The sequence below is a fragment of the Lepus europaeus genome, chromosome 12 (assembly GCF_033115175.1).
Source record: "Lepus europaeus isolate LE1 chromosome 12, mLepTim1.pri, whole genome shotgun sequence".
NCBI classification, from domain to species: Eukaryota; Metazoa; Chordata; class Mammalia; order Lagomorpha; family Leporidae; genus Lepus; species Lepus europaeus.
In genome coordinates, this window is record NC_084838.1 from 655242 (window position 1) to 671419 (window position 16178).

General features: G+C 71.8%; 3 protein-coding genes across 4 annotated transcripts; all 3 read right to left on the minus strand.

Moving 5' to 3' along the window:
- Nucleotides 1-410: 410 nt before the first annotated feature.
- Nucleotides 411-3510, minus strand: TOR4A (torsin family 4 member A). The gene is made up of 2 exons (XM_062207157.1): nucleotides 3320-3510; nucleotides 411-2791 (listed from the first exon to the last, which is right to left on the minus strand). Exon 2 carries the CDS (start codon nucleotides 2763-2765, stop codon nucleotides 1518-1520), a length of 1248 nt encoding a protein of 415 aa, XP_062063141.1. The 5' UTR covers nucleotides 2766-2791; nucleotides 3320-3510; the 3' UTR covers nucleotides 411-1517.
- A 1813-nt stretch (nucleotides 3511-5323) lies between these two features.
- Nucleotides 5324-13525, minus strand: NELFB (negative elongation factor complex member B). The gene is given in 18 exon segments (XM_062207151.1): nucleotides 5324-5888; nucleotides 5975-6083; nucleotides 6155-6296; nucleotides 8352-8458; nucleotides 8541-8683; nucleotides 8861-8956; nucleotides 9047-9149; nucleotides 9247-9359; nucleotides 9952-10041; nucleotides 10043-10113; nucleotides 10116-10137; nucleotides 11513-11712; nucleotides 11715-11742; nucleotides 11825-11924; nucleotides 13143-13216; nucleotides 13219-13260; nucleotides 13262-13309; nucleotides 13391-13525. Coding segments are annotated over 18 exon segments (1737 nt in total). The 5' UTR covers nucleotides 13493-13525; the 3' UTR covers nucleotides 5324-5741.
- Nucleotides 13526-14248: 723 nt separating this feature from the next.
- On the minus strand, nucleotides 14249-15575 carry STPG3 (sperm-tail PG-rich repeat containing 3). 2 transcript variants are annotated; one of them, XM_062207162.1, is made up of 6 exons: nucleotides 15469-15575; nucleotides 15244-15383; nucleotides 15010-15144; nucleotides 14834-14922; nucleotides 14473-14611; nucleotides 14249-14382 (listed from the first exon to the last, which is right to left on the minus strand). In XM_062207162.1, the coding sequence occupies exons 1-6, from the start codon at nucleotides 15573-15575 to the stop codon at nucleotides 14249-14251; spliced, it is 744 nt and encodes a 247-aa protein (XP_062063146.1). The 2 variants fall into 2 exon arrangements, with proteins under 2 accessions (XP_062063146.1, XP_062063145.1); XM_062207161.1 differs by having other exon boundaries at nucleotides 14473-14749.
- Between the last annotated feature and the right edge of the window lie 603 nt (nucleotides 15576-16178).

Here is a 16178-nt window from a genome sequence, read left to right on the forward strand (position 1 = left end):
CCGAGCAGCCGGGATCATCTTGTGAGCCGGTGTTAAGCCGTCGCTGGCAACACCAGCAGGTATCCTATATGGCTGCGGGTTCAAGTCCCAGGGCTGCGCCTCTGACCCAGCTCCCTGCTGGTGCACCTGGGAAAGCAGCAGGCGATGCCCAAGTGCCTGGGCCCCCACACTCACGAGGGAGACCCTGATGGAGCGCCTGGCCCAGCTCCAGCCATTGTGGCCTTGTGAGGAGTGAACCAGCGGGTGAAGGATCTGTCTCCCTGTCTCTTTTTCTCTGTCTTCTGCCTTTCAAAGAAATCTTAGAAAAAAAAAAAAAGTCCAAGCCAGCCCGCCTGCTGGGTGAAGCCCCACCCCGGGCCCTCTTCCGGTCAGCAGACAACACATGGACGCCGTGGCCAAGGGATCTGAGCCACACTCTTTATTCACACGGTGATTTCCGGCCCGCACAAATTGGCCTCAAGGTAACACTTTAGAAAATAAATAGAAAAATAAAACTCCCTGTGGGTTTGGATTTTGACAACAGGGGAAGGGGCAGGCTAGCCGCTTCCATCCACCCAGGGGTGCCTTGAGCCTCCCCTCCACGTCCCACAAGCCGGACCAGGCCCTGGGAGAGAACCCGCGGGGGCGGGGACACAGAGCTTCGGCCCGGTGCCCCCAGCCCCCCTTTTACCACCAAATGGGGCGCAGGAGCTCACAGACCCTAGACCCCGCGGTGCCCAGGGCTATCGGTGGTGAGGACCGGTCCCCTGCCGTCTCCACAGCCTCCCGCAGAGCTGCCCCAGCATGGGGAGCCCACCTGCAGGGTGCTTCCGGGAGGCAGGACCTGGGTACCTGAGCCCCCGAGAGGTACAGAGCGCACGGCGAGGGCAGTGGCCACGGGGGTGGGGGGGCCAGGGGGAGTGGCCAAGGTGGGCAGACGGCTGGTAACAAGCTAACGGTTTTAGGTGGAGAGAGGGGCACGTCCTTCCCCTGCGAGCCCCTGGGGGACACGGACGCAGGGTTCCCTCCGTTACGACCTGCAATCAGTGCGACCCCCGTGCCTGTTCACCACCTTGGCGAGGGCGCCGCCACCATCTCCAGAGCCGGTGCTGGCGGGGAGGACCCGCGGCTCTAAAGTCTCCCCTCACCCCGGCCGAGAGCCCGCTGCTGGCCAGGGTGGGGCGCCATGCCCACTGCTGGGGCTCCCAATGGGCCTGCTCGTGGGCCTCGAGACCCCACCCCATTACTCCCTGGGGAGATGCGAGGGACCGGGCACACGCGCTGGTCCCCGTCCCTGCCTGACCCTTGGAGCCACACGGCCTCTGGGGAGAGACGCCCATCTCCCAGCCCCTAGTGGGGGGCGGTGCCGGACAGGTGCTGCAGGTCGAGGAGGTCGCTGTCCTCCTGGGGACCCAGGCACTGCCTCAGCGCCGGGGGTGGGGGGGCCTCCTCGGCTCCCAGTGTGGGCACGACCTGGGACCGGCCCACCTGGCCCCGCCGTCGGGGGCGCCGCTGTCGGCCAGCTGAGCGCGCCTGCGCTACAGGAGGTTCACGGTGGCCACCACCTGCTTGCAGCCGGTGACGGCGAACTCGCGGCCCCCGACGCGGTAGTAGCTGAGCTGCGCCGCCAGGCGCTCGGCGAGGGCCTGCTCGGGGAAGAAGCCCTCCCCCGCCATCTCCTCTCGGAAGCAGCTGACCACGTCCTGCTTGTCCAGCAGCAGGAAGGGCACCACGGCCGCCGCCTGCCAGAGCGGGTGCTCGCGGGCCAGGAGCGCCCGCAGGCGGGCCCCGAGCTCGTCCTGCGGCCGGGCGCCGTCGGGGCGCGCGGGCAGCGCGCGGGACGCGTTCTGCAGCACGAAGCGCGTGACCTCGGCGCCGCCCGCGCCGCTGAGGAGCACGTAGACGGCGTTGTGGAAGTGGTGGGCGCGCTGCGGCTGCAGCAGGCCGTGCAGCTCGTCCAGCAGCGCGGGCGGCAGCGCCTCCACCTCGTCCAGCACCAGCAGCGGGGTCTTCTCCTCGGCCTCAGCCCGCGCCACCACCTCGGCCACGCGCCGCGCCAGCTCCGCGCGGCAGTCCTGCGCGGCGCGCGGCGCGGGGCAGTGGTGCCGGGCGTCGTACTGCAGCACCAGGCCGCCGTCCTCCAGCGCCGCGCGGAAGTGGCGCGCCAGCAGGCGGCCCACGTGGCTCTTGCCCACGCCGCTGGGCCCGTGCAGGGACAGCAGCAGCGGGCGGCTGTGCACGTGCGTGGCCAAGTAGTCCCGCAGCAGCGCCACGATGCGCCCCACGGCGGCCGGCTGGCCGAACACGGAGCGCCGCAGCGCCTTCTCCAGCCCGTCCAGGTCGTAGCGCTGCGCGTTGTCGTCCAGGTTCTCGATGGCGTTGAGCACCTGGAAGCCCACGATGGCCACGAGCAGCAGCAGGCAGCGCTGTGCGCGGCTCCGGCGCTCCGCGCGCGGCAGGTACCTGCGCGAGGTCTCAGGGTACAGCACCGGGCGGCTGCGCCGGCGCCGCCGGCGCGCACCCCTGGAGGGCAATTCGGCCAGGTCGTCGAAGGTGAAGAACTTGGGCTGGTCCAGGGCGGCGCGCGGCGTCCGGGCGCTGCAGCCCGGCCTGGGTGCGCCGGCCCCCGCGTCGGGCCCCGCGCCAGGAGGCGGCAGGCGCCGCTTGCGCAGGATGCACACGCGGCGGCGCAGGCGGACCACGGCGCGCACTGGCGCCATCACGCATGGGCCTGAGGCGCGAGGAGCTGCGGCCGCGGGCTCCGGACTGCACTGGCCGCGGTCCATAGTGCTCGGCGCGCAGATCACGCTCCCTGCAGCGGGAAGAAGGGGACCCGCTCCGGACTTGGCCGCGGCCCTCCCGCAGGGACACCCCCCCCCCCAGGCGCGGTCTGGGCTGCTCGGCCAAGGCCTAGTCCCCGCCGGCCAGGAAGGGCCTCCTCCGGCGGGCCCTCCCCTAACCGGCCGCCGGCCGGAGGAAGTGGCGGGGGGAGGGGGCCTGCAGCTTATCGGGCGGCCGCCCGGGGTTCCTGGAGGAGGAGTCGAGGGGCCGGCGCCGATCTGGGGTCAAGCCTGACTCGTCCCCGCCCGCAGCTCCAGGTCCTAAGGCGGGGGCAAAGGAAGCCCCCCCAACACACACCCACCCAGGAACCCTCGGGCGGGGCGGCCTGGAGACTTTGACCCCCGCCCTGCCCCCAGGACCCCCCCAACCTGGGGTCCTTAAGCATCTTTGTAGGGAGCCCCCCCTCAGAGGGCTAGGGGTGGGCGGAATGACGGACCGGAAGAGGAGCCCCTGCCAGCGGAAGCCGCCTGCAACCGGACCCCCAACCCACCCTGCGTACCTGCGGCTGCGTGGGTGTGGGGACCCGCCCCCCAGCTCCGCGGTTCCGGGCCCAGGCCGGACACCAGAATCAGGAAATACCGGATCCCAGTGGCGGGTCAGGGGCCTCCCGGGCCAGCTCTGGCCGAAGGGGCAGCAGCACCTGCAGTCCCCTGGGAGTGTCCGGCAGAGGAAGCTCCCGGGAGGTTTCCGCTTCTGTGGGGAGGAAGTGAGTCAGGGGGTGCGGCGGGGGCGGGACTTGGGCTGGACGAGGCGCCCGAGGGGGAGGCCTGGCCGGTGGCCACCTCCCCTCTGTCCTGTGCTCCCAGGCAAGCCCCCTGTCTCACCCAGGCCTGGGGCACCTCCACGGACCCTGGCCAGGCCCTGACAGGACCCCCGGAGCTCCCGGCAGCCTGGACATGAGGGGCAGCAGGCCCCGTGCCCAGCTGAGCGCCTCCTCTCCCAGGACAGCACACACTGGGACGGAAGGCCTGGGCCTGTGCTCCCCGGCCCCTGTGAGGCCTGGGAGTGAATTAGGACCGCCCAGGCCCATCCCCCACACTCAGGGACCACTGCAGCCCTGTCCGGCCAGACCAGTCCAGCTGGGCCTGCACTCCCACTCCGGAGCCTGGGAGCACAGGCCTGCCGGTCAGTCCCCGCCCCCTGGGGGCCTCCCCACCGGGGGTCACAGGTGGCCCTGGCCCAGCCGCCCCTTCCCGGGCCTCCGGCTTCCTCTAGGAGCTGCTTCTGACGGGACCCCAGGCTGCGGTGGGGACCCTAGGGGCAGAAGCAGGCGCCCCCGGGGGACCCACTGAGGGGAGCTGCCTTCTGCAGCAGGCGGGGGTCACACCCCAGGCGGCCTGCCCCATGACCTGAGCCCTGCACTCCCCCGCACGCTGCCAGCCCCCCCCCCCAACCCTGGGCCCAGGACTGCCCAGCAGGCATGGCCGCGTCCCACCCACAGTCTGCCCTGCACCCCGCATCTGCAGCCACCTCTGAGGGCCCCCACCCCCACCCCCCATGTCTGCGGCTCCGCCGTGCTGGCCCTGGCCTCCTTCAGCACCCTGTACTCCCCTAAGCTCCACTGCCCACTCCCTCACCCCACTCCTCCCCCAGACCCCCAGGCCTCAGTCCCCCCACCCGCGGTCAGCAGGACCCCCCTGCTACTCGGAGCGAGGCTGGAGGAGCTGGGCCACACCGACCTCTCCCTGGGTCCCCCGGTCGCCAGCTCTGCTCTCTGCTGGTGGGGGCACCGGGTCTCCTTTCCCTCTTGGCCATTTTTATAGCTGACACCACAGGTGAGCTGTAGTCACACCCCAGCCCCAATCCCCTCCATGAGACCCCCATCTCCCGTAACAGCCGCTCGGGGAGGCCCTGGGCCCCGCCTGCCCACCCTGCAGCTTGAGGAAGACAACAGGCCTGGTGGTCCCCACGTGAGCAGTGTGCCGCATGGGGGAGGGGCGAGCCCGGGGCGCAGGCTGCAGAGTGGTGCAGGAGGACCAGCCGCTGGGCAGCCACGGCTGGGGTTCCACTCTTCCTGATTTTACTTGAACGGCTGAGGCAGAGAGCTGTCTTCCATGGTTCACTCCCCAAATGGCCACAACACCGGGGGTGGGGGGGGTAAGGCAGACGCCAGGAGCGCCTTCCAGGTCTTGCACGTGGGAGCGGGGACCAAGCACGGCCACTCCGCCGCTTCCGCCAGGCCACAGCAGGGAGCTGGCTGGGAAGTGGAGCAGCCGGGACTTGACCTGGAAGCCAAGCCGGCAGAGACAGCCCCAGGGGCTCCACTTCAAGGAGACCACGCCCTCCCCCGCCCAAGTTACCCAGGAGGGCATTGGGAGCTGCCACTGCGGGAGCCGTGTTCTGGGCACACCCCCGGCACTGGCAGCGAGGGGCCGACACCAGGCCCTCTGAGACAAGCCCTGGGGTCTGGGGTCTGGGGTCTTCCTGTGGGCCTGGCCCATAAACCACCCTGGGCTGAACGGCCACGGCCAGGAGAGCTGGCTGCGTCCACCCGCACTGCCCGACGCCAGCAGACACCTCACGCCCGTGTGTACCAAAACACCTTTATTTACATGAGTGACGCCTCACCGTGTGCGCCGCTGCGCCCGGGCTGGGCAGGGAGCTCCAGAACCCAGGTTGGCTCAGGACACGGAGGGAGGGGCTCCATCGCCAGACCCCAACAAAGGTCCGGCTTTGGTCTGACAATGCAGATGGACCCCTCCACCCCCCCGTCCCCCGAAGCCTCACCCGGGCTCCACCCCAGACCACAGGCCAGCCGTGAGCACCTGAAATGCAAGGCAGGACCCCCGACCCCCCGTGCTCCCCCGAGGGCAGAACCCAGATCTCCCGTGCCCGGCAGCCACCGTCCCACACGCGGCTCCAGGTGGGGCGGAGGCACGGGAGGGGCAGGAGCCCAGCTGCCCAGCAGCCCCTGGCCGGCCTCAGAGCCCGGCCGGGGCCGGCACGTGGGGGAGGGGCAGCTCCAGGGCCGGCGTCTCCGGGGCCTGGGCAGGGCTGGACTTGCGCTGGTCCAGCTGCTCCAGCTTCTCTCCGAGCTGGGAGTAAAGTTCTTTCACCGCCTCCCCGCTCTGCAGGGAAACCATGCCCAGCGGTCAGGGCCCGGGGGGGCGCCCACCACACCCCGCGGCCAGTGCTGCCCAGGGCAGGCACCCACCTGGCCCGTGGGCTCCAGGGCCTTCTGCAAGGCCTGCAGCTTGGCGGGGGCCACCCGGGGGTGCAGGTGCAGGAGCAGCCGCAGCACGTGCCGGTGCACGTTCTCCTTCCTGGAAGGGAGGGAGGGGCAGCACCCTGGCCCACCCGGCACGCCCGGCCCCCTCCCGGGCTGGCAGCCTACCTGGGCGAGGCGGTGAGAAGGAAGCCATCGAACAGGCTGCTGCAAAAGTCCTCCAGGGCGAACTCCTCTGCCAGCAGCGCCAGGTTGCCGGTGAGCAGGTGCAGGAAGATGTCACTGAACGCCAGGTCCCCGAACGTCTCCACTGCAACCCCAGCAGGCCTGGGTGAGGCCCGGGCGGCCCCCGCCCCGAGGGGCTGCCCTGGGGAGCCCAGCAGCAGCACCCACATCGGGGAGTCCCGAGATCTGGGACCCCACACAACGAGGCAGGCCTATAGCTGGGGGGCGGGGCAGAGGACAGAGGCTCCGCCCACAGCTGCTGACGGACAGCTCCAGAGTGCACAGCACCAACCTGGCCCACGCTGTGGTGGGACCCAGTAAGGGCAGAGACCACCCCCCACACAGTGTGCAGTGAGCCTCACCCCACAAGGACACAGCCCAGGCCCACACAGCACAAGGGGTCCAGCCCACACCCTGGACCCCACCCCTAGAACCTGGGAGCCACACCTGGGCAGGGAGCTGAGGGCACATCTGACCCCATCTGACCCCACGATGACCCCAGCCCTGAGCGGAATGGGTCCAGCAGGCCACATCCCCCACCTCTACATAACCAGCAGGCCACACCCCCCTCAGCTAACTCGAAGCCACGGGCAGTGGTGCCTCCTCAGGACCTCAGCCTGTGGTCAGTTTAAGGGTTAGCATTTATTTATCTGAAAGGCGGAGCACAGAGGTTGTCCATCCACTGGTTCACGCCCCAGATGGCCAGAGCCAGAGCCAGGAGCCCCACCTGGGGCCCCCATGGGAGCAGGGCCCCGCCCTCGGCTGTCACTGCCCTCCCCAGCTCTGCAGGAAGACCAGCACTGTGCGGGACCTCGGCACCGCGAGCAGCGCCTCGGCTGTGCCACCGCGCCGGCCCCTGGGTGCCCCTCGTGGTGACATCGGCGCACAGCTGGGGGGCGGCGGCGGCGGCACCTCGCCACAGCGCTCGCTCCGACTCTGCGTGTGTTCAGAAAGTCCCACGATACGCAGCTAGAACGCAGGGACAGGTGCGCCCGACTGGACTCGCTGCTTCCCCGCCAGACCACAGCCTCGGCCGGGGAGCCAGACACACGGCTACGCTTACAGAACACCTCACACACACACACACACGTTTTCTAAAAGTCTGAGACACATGGAAGGGCCCGGCACCATGGCACCGGCTTGGGCTGCTGCCTGCGATGCCGGCATCCCATGTGGGCGCCGGTTCCGGTCCCGGCTGCTCCACTTCCGATCCAGCTCTCTGCTATGACCCGGGAGAGCAGCAGTGATGGCCCAGTGCTTGGGCCCCTGCCCCACGTGGGAGACCTGGATGGAGCTCCTGGCTCTGGCCTGGCCCAGCCCAGCCCAGCCCTGGCCGTTGTGGCCATGTGGGGAGTGAGCCAGTGGTGGAAGACCTCTCCCTCCCCAGCTGTCATTCTGCCTACCGACTAAATCAATGAAGAGAAGAGGGCCCGGCGTCTGGGACGGGGTCAGGATGCCCCGTGGCTCAAGCACAGCTCCCTGCTGTGCACCCGCAGGCAGCAGGTGATGGCCCACGTGGCCGGGCCCGCCACCCACACGCAGACTCGCACTCGGCACCTGGCTCTTGCCAGCATTTGGGGGAAGGAACCCATGCACGAGAGGACCCTGTCTCATTCTAAAATGTTTTCAATAAAACCCTGCTTTAAAGCAACAGAGAGTTAACAGAACTCCACAAGTGACGTCCACTCTCAGCAGCGTCCACTGAGCGCCTGCCTGGTGACCCTGGCGACCCCGCCCCCACTCCAGCCGAGAAAGGGGAGCAAAGGCACTGCAGGGCACAGGCCACTGCGTCTGACCCCCGCCCCTTCGTGTCCTGACCTCAGCTGCCAGTCAGAGGGACACTGTGTGACTCGGCCAGCAGCACCAGGAGACCAACGCCCTGGCTCAGGGGGTCCACACTGCAAGTGTGGCGTCCACCGCCAAGGACACGAGCCTGGGCAGGAAGCTGGCGCTAAGCTCCGCCCCCCAGCCACAGGCACCGCCCTCAGCCGAGGCAGACCCCGAGACACTCAGGAGGAAGGGACACCACACCCAGAGACTGTGGAGCACCGACGACGGAGCCACCAGGAGCGGGCGCCCGGCCCCTCCCCCGGGGGTGTGGCCCCGAGGGTGCCCTGGCCGCCGGGGACAAGGGGCTCACCGAGGCCGGGCAGCAGGCGCAGCAGTGCGTTCTTGTTGCGCTGCTTGGTGATGTGCAGGACGTAGTACAGCCCCACCTCGCAGGCCGTGCGCTGCTCCTGCAGGAACCTGCGCCAGGGCACCTGCCGTCAGCGGCCCCACGCGGCCTCCGGAGCCCCCCCGCCGCCCCCTGCCCGCCGCCCGCCCGTACTTGGTGAAGCTTTCGGGAAGTGTGCTCGGATAGGCGACCGGCGCTTTCTCCTCAGCGGGCAGCTTCTGGTCCACGCTGAAAGTGTGGTCGTCCACCACGAAGGACATGAGCATGGGCAGGAACCTGGTGACGAGCTCCGCCTCCTGCGGGGGAAGCCCGTGAGCCCCGCGTCTCCCCCTCGCCCACGGGACCCAGCCCCAGGCTGAAAGGAGCAGCCGCCGCCCTGTGGCCAGCAGGCCTCCGGACACCTGGTGGGCAGGCGCCTCCGGCAGGAGCCACTGAACGGGAAGGGGACTCCGAGACCACCCAGGCCCTGTTACCATCTTGGGCTCCTTGAAGACCTGGCTGTCGATCATGTCCCAGGCCCCCTGGCCCAGGGCCAGCAGCCTGAGCAGCAGCAGGAGGTCAGGGCTGTCCTGCGGACAAACAGGCCACAGCTGCACTCAGCCGGCCACAGGGCCCCACGCGTGGCCCACGCCCGCAGTGCTGGCCCGGCCCGGGCTCACCCTGGGCAGCGTCTCCTGGCCGACCAGCTCCTGCAGGTGTCGAATGGTGCTGAGCGACAGCGTGTTGATGGCGAAGGGGTCACACAGGATCATGGACAAGTCCCTGGAAGGAAGCCGCGTGCTGGGCTGGGACGCCGGGCCCCACCGCTGCCCCCCGGAAGGAGCCCACAGTGTGGCCCGGGCGGCACAGCCGCTCTCACCCCAGAACCTGTTCCTGGCCTTTCTTCACCCCGTCCAGGAAGCCCTGCAGCTCCCGCGCCCGCTTGCTGTCCACAAAGCGCTCCCGGATGCAGGCGTCCAGGCACCAGGTGAACTGTGGGGATGACGTGCACCGGCTCGGCGTGGCCAGACCCTCCCGCCCCCACCCGGCACAGCCACAAAACAAGGGGCCAGAGCCGGGAGCAGGGCACAGGCAGACGGACACGGACACGGGCCAGGGCCCCATGCCAGGCCACGGCCAGGGGCCAGGGCCGCCAGACAGCAGAGGCACAGGCTGCCCCTGTCTGTGCATCACCTGCACAGGTTCACAGAGGGAAACACACAGGTGCCCGTCCCCCAGCGTCCCCAGGGGACCACTGTGAGGACAGAAGGCTCCAGAGAGCCTCCATGGTGTCCCCTGTCTGGAGAGGGCGTGGCCACGGCAGTGACAAGTGGCCACAGGTGACCCAAGACCCAGGGAGCAGTCTTCAGCTGCAACGGCCATGGAAAACGAGGGAAGGGAGGGTCCAGCTTGGAGACGCCCACCAGGGCTCGGGGAGGGCAGGGCCAGCACCGCCCGGGCTGCAGGGACAAGGGGACAGCTGGGCCTGGGCGCGGCAGGGCTGCTTCCTCCACCCTACCAGTCCTGCAGCGGTGCCGAGGGGACCGGGAGGCGGGACAGAGCTCGGGGGCGTGGGCGGCCGTACCTTGTGGCAGGGGTCCACGGTGCAGATGTCGCCGACGTCCAGGTCGTGCAGGGACATGAGCAGCTCGGCGCGCAGGGTGCAGTAGTGCACAGTTGCGCGTGCGCAGGAAGAGCGTGCGCAGGAACTGCAGCACCATGTCGTACAGCTTCACGCTGCGGCCACCATGCGCGTCAGCGCCTGCACCACCTGCAGCACACAGTGTCAGCACCCCCGCCCCGGCCGGCTCCGACCACCGCCAACCCCGGGCCAGCTCCCAGCCACTGCCATCCGGGCCTGGCTCTGATCACCGCAAACCCCGGGCCGGCTCCCAGCCACCGCAAACCCTGGGCCAAGCTCCCAGCCACCGCCATCCAGGCCTGGCTCCAGCCACCGCAAACCCTGGGCCAGCAAACCATGGGCCAGCTCCCGGCCACTGCCATCCTGGGCCATTTCTGGCCACAGCAAACCCAGAGCCGGCTCCCAACCTCCACCATCCCAGGCCACCCAGGGACAGTTCCAGGCCTCCACCTGTCCAGACCATCTCCCGGCCACTGCGCCTGCGGGCCAGCACCTGGCCACGGCCATCCACTCCCTTAATTCCCAACTCCCTGAGCGAGGCGTCTCCTCCTGCCCTGCGGTGGCAGCACCCTGACATCCTGAAGAGGGGACCCCACGACAGGCTCACGGCTCCTGGAAGGCCACTGGCCCCTGACCCTCACGGGGACGGCACCAGCCACAGCCTCTCAGATTCGCCACTGAGAGCCTCACAGCCCTGGGACCCAGGAGCCACGCAGGCCCTCGGTGGTCAAATCACAGCGACCCCACCTCCACCAGAGCCACGGACTCACGGCCACCCGCAGGCTGATCTGGGACGTGGGAAGTCGACCCCGTGCGGGGACCCCCGAGTGGGCGGGCCTTCAGCCCGCGGAGTAACTGGGTTCCGTCCTAACTCCAGCTCCCTGCTGGCTCCAGTAACGGGTCCTGGCCACCGGCATGGGGGACCCGGCCTGCGCTCCTGCCTCCCAGTCCAGGCTGCCCCAGCCCTGGCCAGCAGAGGGGAGCGCTCTCCACCCTCAAGTGGCATCTACCTTTCTTCTTCGCTAGAAAATTCTAGAAGCCTCAGAGCTCACTGTGCCCCCTGAGAAGCCCTGGCTGAAACTGACACATCAAACACACTCCATGTGACAGAAAAGCACCCGGTGCCACCGACAGCGGGGCCGGAGGGGCTGCCCTATCAGTGCGCAGGCTGGAGTCCCGGCTGCGCCACGTCCATCCAGCTCCTGCTGTGGCCTGGAAGGCAGCGGAGGTCGGCTCCAGGACTCGGGCCCCTGCACCCGCGTGGGCGATCCGGAGGAGGCTCCCGGCTCGGGATGGCGCAGCCCCAGCCCTCGCGGCCATCTGGGGTGTGAACCAGCGGATGGAAGCGGCTCTCTGGCTCTAACTGTACTCTCAAGTAAAAATACTAAAAAGAAAGCTCTACAGCACGTAGTCTTTAAGAAAAGTAAAACTACACAGTGGAGGATCCTAACGCAGAGCTCCAGGGCTGGGGGGTCCGCGGCACAGGCCCCCGCGCCCCGCGCACCTCGCCCTGGCGCCGCGTCTTGGGCGACGGGCTGAAGAAGTTGTGCAGCACCGACAGCCCGGTGCTGAAGAGCGCGCTCTCCTTCTCCAGGATGTACTGCTTGAGCAGCGGTGACACCTCGTCCCCGAACAGCGCCTGGTTGTCCTGCCAGATCTGCCGCTTCACCTCCACGGCGCAGGCGCGGTACAGCTCCTTGTCGGCATCACCAGCTTCAGCTTCTTCTCCGGCACCTGCGCGCCGGTCGGGTGTCAGCGGCGGGGTCGCCGCGCGCCCCCCCCTGGGCCCCCGGCCCCCGCGGCCCGCCCCGCGCACCTTGGGCAGGTGCTTCATGACGCACATCACCACCGGCTGCAGCGACGGCATCTTCACCAGCGAGAAGCTCTTCTCCAGCAGGTCCTCCAGCTTCTTGTACCTGCGGCGGCGCGGCGCTGAGCGGCCTCCACGGGGCAGGGCGGAGACCGCGCAGGCTGCTGGAGCGACCCGCCCTGGGCCGCCGGCCCACGCGCCTGCGGCCACCCCAGCCCCTGCTACCCACTGCTGCCTGCAGCCCCCGGCCCACGCGCCTGCGGCCACCCCAGCCCCTGCCGCCACTGCCTGCCTGCAGCCCCCGGCCCGCGCCCCCGGCCCACGCGCCTGCGGCCACCCCAGCCCCTGCCGCCACTGCCTGCCTGCAGCCCCCGGCCCGCGCCCCCGGCCCACGCGCCTGCGGCCACCCCAGCCCCTGCTACCCACTGCCTGCCTGCAGCCCCCGGCCCGCGCCCCCGGCCCACGCGCCTGCGGCCACCCCAGCCCCCGCCACCCACTGCCTGCAGCCCCCCGGCCCACGCGCCTGCGGCCACCCCAGCCCCCGCCACCCACTGCCTGCCTGCAGCCTCCGGCCCACGCCCCGGCCCACGCTCCTACGGCCACCCCAGCCCCTGCCGCCACTGCCTGCCTGCAGGCCCCGGCCCGCGCCCCCGGCCCACGCGCCTGCGGCCACCCCAGCCCCTGCTACCCCTGCCTGCCTGCAGCCCCCGGCCCACGCTCCTACGGCCACCCCAGCCCCTGCCGCCACTGCCTGCCTGCAGCCCCCGGCCCGCGCCCCCGGCCCACGCGCCTGCGGCCACCCCAGCCCCTGCCGCCACTGCCTGCCTGCAGCCCCGGCCCACGCTCCTGCGGCCACCCCAGCCCCCCACCGCCACTACCTGCCTGCAGCCCCGGCCCACGCGCCTGCGGCCACCCCAGTCCCCGCCACCCACTGCCTGCAGCCCCCGGCCCACGCGCCTGCGGCCACCCACCAGCCCCCGCCACCCACTGCCTGCAGCCCCCGGCCCGCGCCCCCGGCCCACGCGCCTGCGGCCACCCCAGCCCCTGCCGCCACTGCCTGCCTGCAGCCCCCGGCCCCACGCTCCTGCGGCCACCCCAGCCCCCACCGCCACTACCTGCCTGCAGCCCCCGGCCCACGCGCCTGCGGCCACCCCAGTCCCCGCCACCCCACTGCCTGCAGCCCCCGGCCCACGCGCCTGCGGCCACCCCAGCCCCCCGCCACCCCACTGCCTGCAGCCCCCGGCCCACGCCCCCGGCCCACGCGCCTGCGGCCACCCCAGCCCCCGCCACCCACCGCCTGCCTGCAGCCCCGGCCCGCGCCCACCTCTCCTCCGCCTTCCCCTCCGACGCGATGGCCGACACCCGCTCCAGCAGCTTGTCCCGCAGCTCGTCGAACACACCGACTGGTGGAACTCCAGGCGCGGGGTCCCGTGCAGGTCCAGGGAACGGGAGCGCCGACTGCAGCGAGGGCAGCAGCACGCCGTTCTCCGTCTGCGGGGGCCGGGGTCAGCGCGGGGCCGAGGCGGGGGTCCGCCCGCCGCCCCGGCGCCCGCCCGCGCGCCCCGGCCGCACCTGGAACTGCTCGATGGCCTTGAGCGGCTCGGTGCAGTTGGTCAGCGTCTCCTTCAGGTCCTCGCCGTTGGCCACGCCCAGGTCCTGCAGCCCCGCGAACATGGAGCGAGGCCCCGACCCCCGCCGGCCGGCTCGGCGCCCATCCCCGCCGCGCTCCCCCGGGGCGCGCCCGCGCTCCCCCGGGGCCGCCGCGGGCGCCCCGGAAGCCCGCTCCCCGGGCCTCGGGGGCCGCCCGAGCTGCGCTCCCCCGCGGCCTCCAGCTCGCCCAGGTCCCGCTCGCGGCGCGGCTCTGCCCCGGCCAGGGCCGCCCACTTCCGCCCCCGCACGGCCCCGGTCCGCCACCCAACGCGCTCCCGGGAAACGCCGCCGCGGCCGCGCACGGGTTCCTGGGAGCGCCGCCCTCGGCCTGCGCGCGGGGGGCGGAGCCGGGGAGCGCGTGCCGTCGGCGCGGCCCCGCCCCGCCCTCCGCACGCGGCCCCGCCCCGGCGCCCGGCCCCGCCCCCTCCGCGCTGCGGGTCCGGGAGCTGGCGGTTGAGCGGCTCCTACCGCGGTGCTGCTGACCTCCCCGCCTGTGCGAGCGTGCGTGGCCGAGGAGGGTGCGAGCGCCGTGCGTGCCTCCCACGGGGCGGGCGGAGACCCGCGCGCGCTGCGGGAGCGGCCCGCCGTGGTTGTCCGCGGCGGCCGGCCCACGCACCTGCAGCCACCCCAGCCCCTGCCACGCACTGCCTGCCTGCTGCCCCTCCTCCCGCACGCCCCCGCGTCCCCGCCGCGCGCCGGGAGGGGCACGAGGCACAGCGCGGAGCCGGGGAACAGTACGTCTGTAATGGGGGCGCGGGCTGCCCTCGGCCCACGGGGGCCCTAGAGCGCGCAGAAGGGGCCGGTGTCGTGGCGCTTGGGCCTGCGCACGCCCTGGATGAGCGCGCCGGGCGCCGAGCGGAAGCGCGAGTCGCGAGCCCGCTCCGTGCGGTAGGCGCCGGGGCCCGGGACGCCGGCTGCGGAGAGAGGGCAAGGAGGCGCCCCGCGGACCTCAGCGCTGCGCCGCCCGGGCCCGCCGCCCAGCCCCGCCGCGCCCCGCGCCTTACCCGGGCCGGCCCGCGAGGCGGGGGCGCGCGCGCGGCCCATGGAGAAGGCGGGGGCGCGCGGGCTGCGCAGACGGTGCCCGGGGACGACGTCGTAGGTGCCGGGGTCCGGGCGCTTCTCGCCGCGAGCCCGCGCCAGAGCCTGCACCAGCGGGTGCGCCCGCGGCCGCGCGGGGCGGGCCTGGCCCTCGGGGGCCATGGCGGCGGGAAGGGGGACCCTGGCGCTGCAGGAGCGGGCGGCGGGGCCGCTGAGCGGCCGGTAGTGCGCGGGCGACGGCCACTGCGGGAGGCGGGACGCGGCTGAGGGTCCTCCGCGCACACGCCGCCCAGCCCCCGCGTCCCGCAGCCCGCGGGCCGGCCGCACCTTGAGCTCGCGGTTGAAGTCCACCTTGTGCGTGAAGGGGCTTTCGCTCCGCAGCCACTCGGTCTGCCACGCCCTGCGGCCGCCGCCCTCTGCGGGGGGGGGGCGGGGAAGGGGCGGAGGTGGCTTAGCCTGGGGTCTCCGGGCCGGGCGGGGCGGGGCTGGCGGCGGGGACGCACCTGGGCCGGGGTGCCTGCGTCCCAGGCTGTAGTGCGGGTGTGCGGAGCTCTCGCGCGCGGACGCGCTGGGCACCTGGTACTTGGCGGGGCCGGGCACCTCCGGATCGGTGAGCAGCGGGGGGCGTCGCTCCAGCACTGGCCGCAGGAAGCAGCTCGGGACTGGGGCTGCCCACCAGACCCCTCCTCCCCTCGCCCCCGATCGCCGGCGGGAGCCGAGACCTGCGCTGCACTCACACAGCTTCCTCAGGGTGGCCGCACAGGCAGTGTCCACCCCTAAGCCCGGGGCAGCCGCGACCGCCTGCTTCTGCGAGGGCCACGCCTCCTCCCAGGCCGCCCCGGGCCGCGGGCCCAGCCACAGCACCGCTGACTGGGACCTGCAAGGGAGACGGGCAGCCGCTGGCCACCCAGCCCGCCGGCGACCCTCCCAGGCCGCCCCCGCCTGCCGCCCGCGGGGGTTACTGGGGCGGCCGCGGCAGCTTCTGGCTCAGGGGGCCGTGGGTCCAGTGTTTGCCTCCATTGATGTAAAAATTTGCCAGGAATTTCACCGCCTTCTGGTCAAAATTCATCTCCCAGTCTCTGGTTCCCTTGGGGGAGGACACTGTGACCTCACTGGCGGGTGGCTCCACCCCCACCCCGTTGCTAGGCCTCCCTAGGGACGCAGATTGTCCAGCTCTGCAGGCGCCAACCCAGGGACTCCCCCCCCCACCGCGCCCACGCGCTGGCGCCTGTGGCCCCTCCCCCTGCCTGCACGGTGGTCCTGCCCCTCCCCTGCACCCGGAGCTGAAGGGAAGGGAGCCAGCGGCCCCTGCAGCAGGGCTCCTGGGGGCGTGGGAGGGGAGACGCCCACCCCAGCCACAGCCCAGTCAGAACAGCAGCAGTGGGGGTGGCCCTGGAGCCACAGGCGCCCATCGGAGCATGTCATGGACGGACAGGGTGGCCCTGCCAAGGACATGGAAGCCGGACAGAGCAAGGGCCCCGCGGGGCATCCCTGGAGCAGACCAGCCGGCCAGCCCTGGTCTCGACCTTGGCCCCAAGTCCTTGCGTCCAGGGCCTTCCCCAGGAGCCCGCCCCTCTGCTCCCGTGCCTTCCTGCAGCCCCTGAGCGGAGTCCCGGGGGACACGGTGTGGCTCCCGATGGGTGCCCAGGAGGGCGCCCGCGGTGGTGATGAG

Coding starts and splice junctions, on each gene's coding strand:
- STPG3 (XM_062207161.1), bottom strand. CDS start 15,575: ATGAATTTTGACCAGAAGGCGGTGAAATTCCTGGCAAATTTTTACATC. Junction 14,923..15,009: donor ACGCAGGCACCCCGGCCCAG/GTGCGTCCCCGC, acceptor CCCCCCCCGCAG/AGGGCGGCGGCCGCAGGGCG. Junction 14,383..14,472: donor CGCCTCGCGGGCCGGCCCGG/GTAAGGCGCGGG, acceptor CTCTCTCCGCAG/CCGGCGTCCCGGGCCCCGGC.
- TOR4A (XM_062207157.1), bottom strand. CDS start 2,765: ATGGACCGCGGCCAGTGCAGTCCGGAGCCCGCGGCCGCAGCTCCTCGC.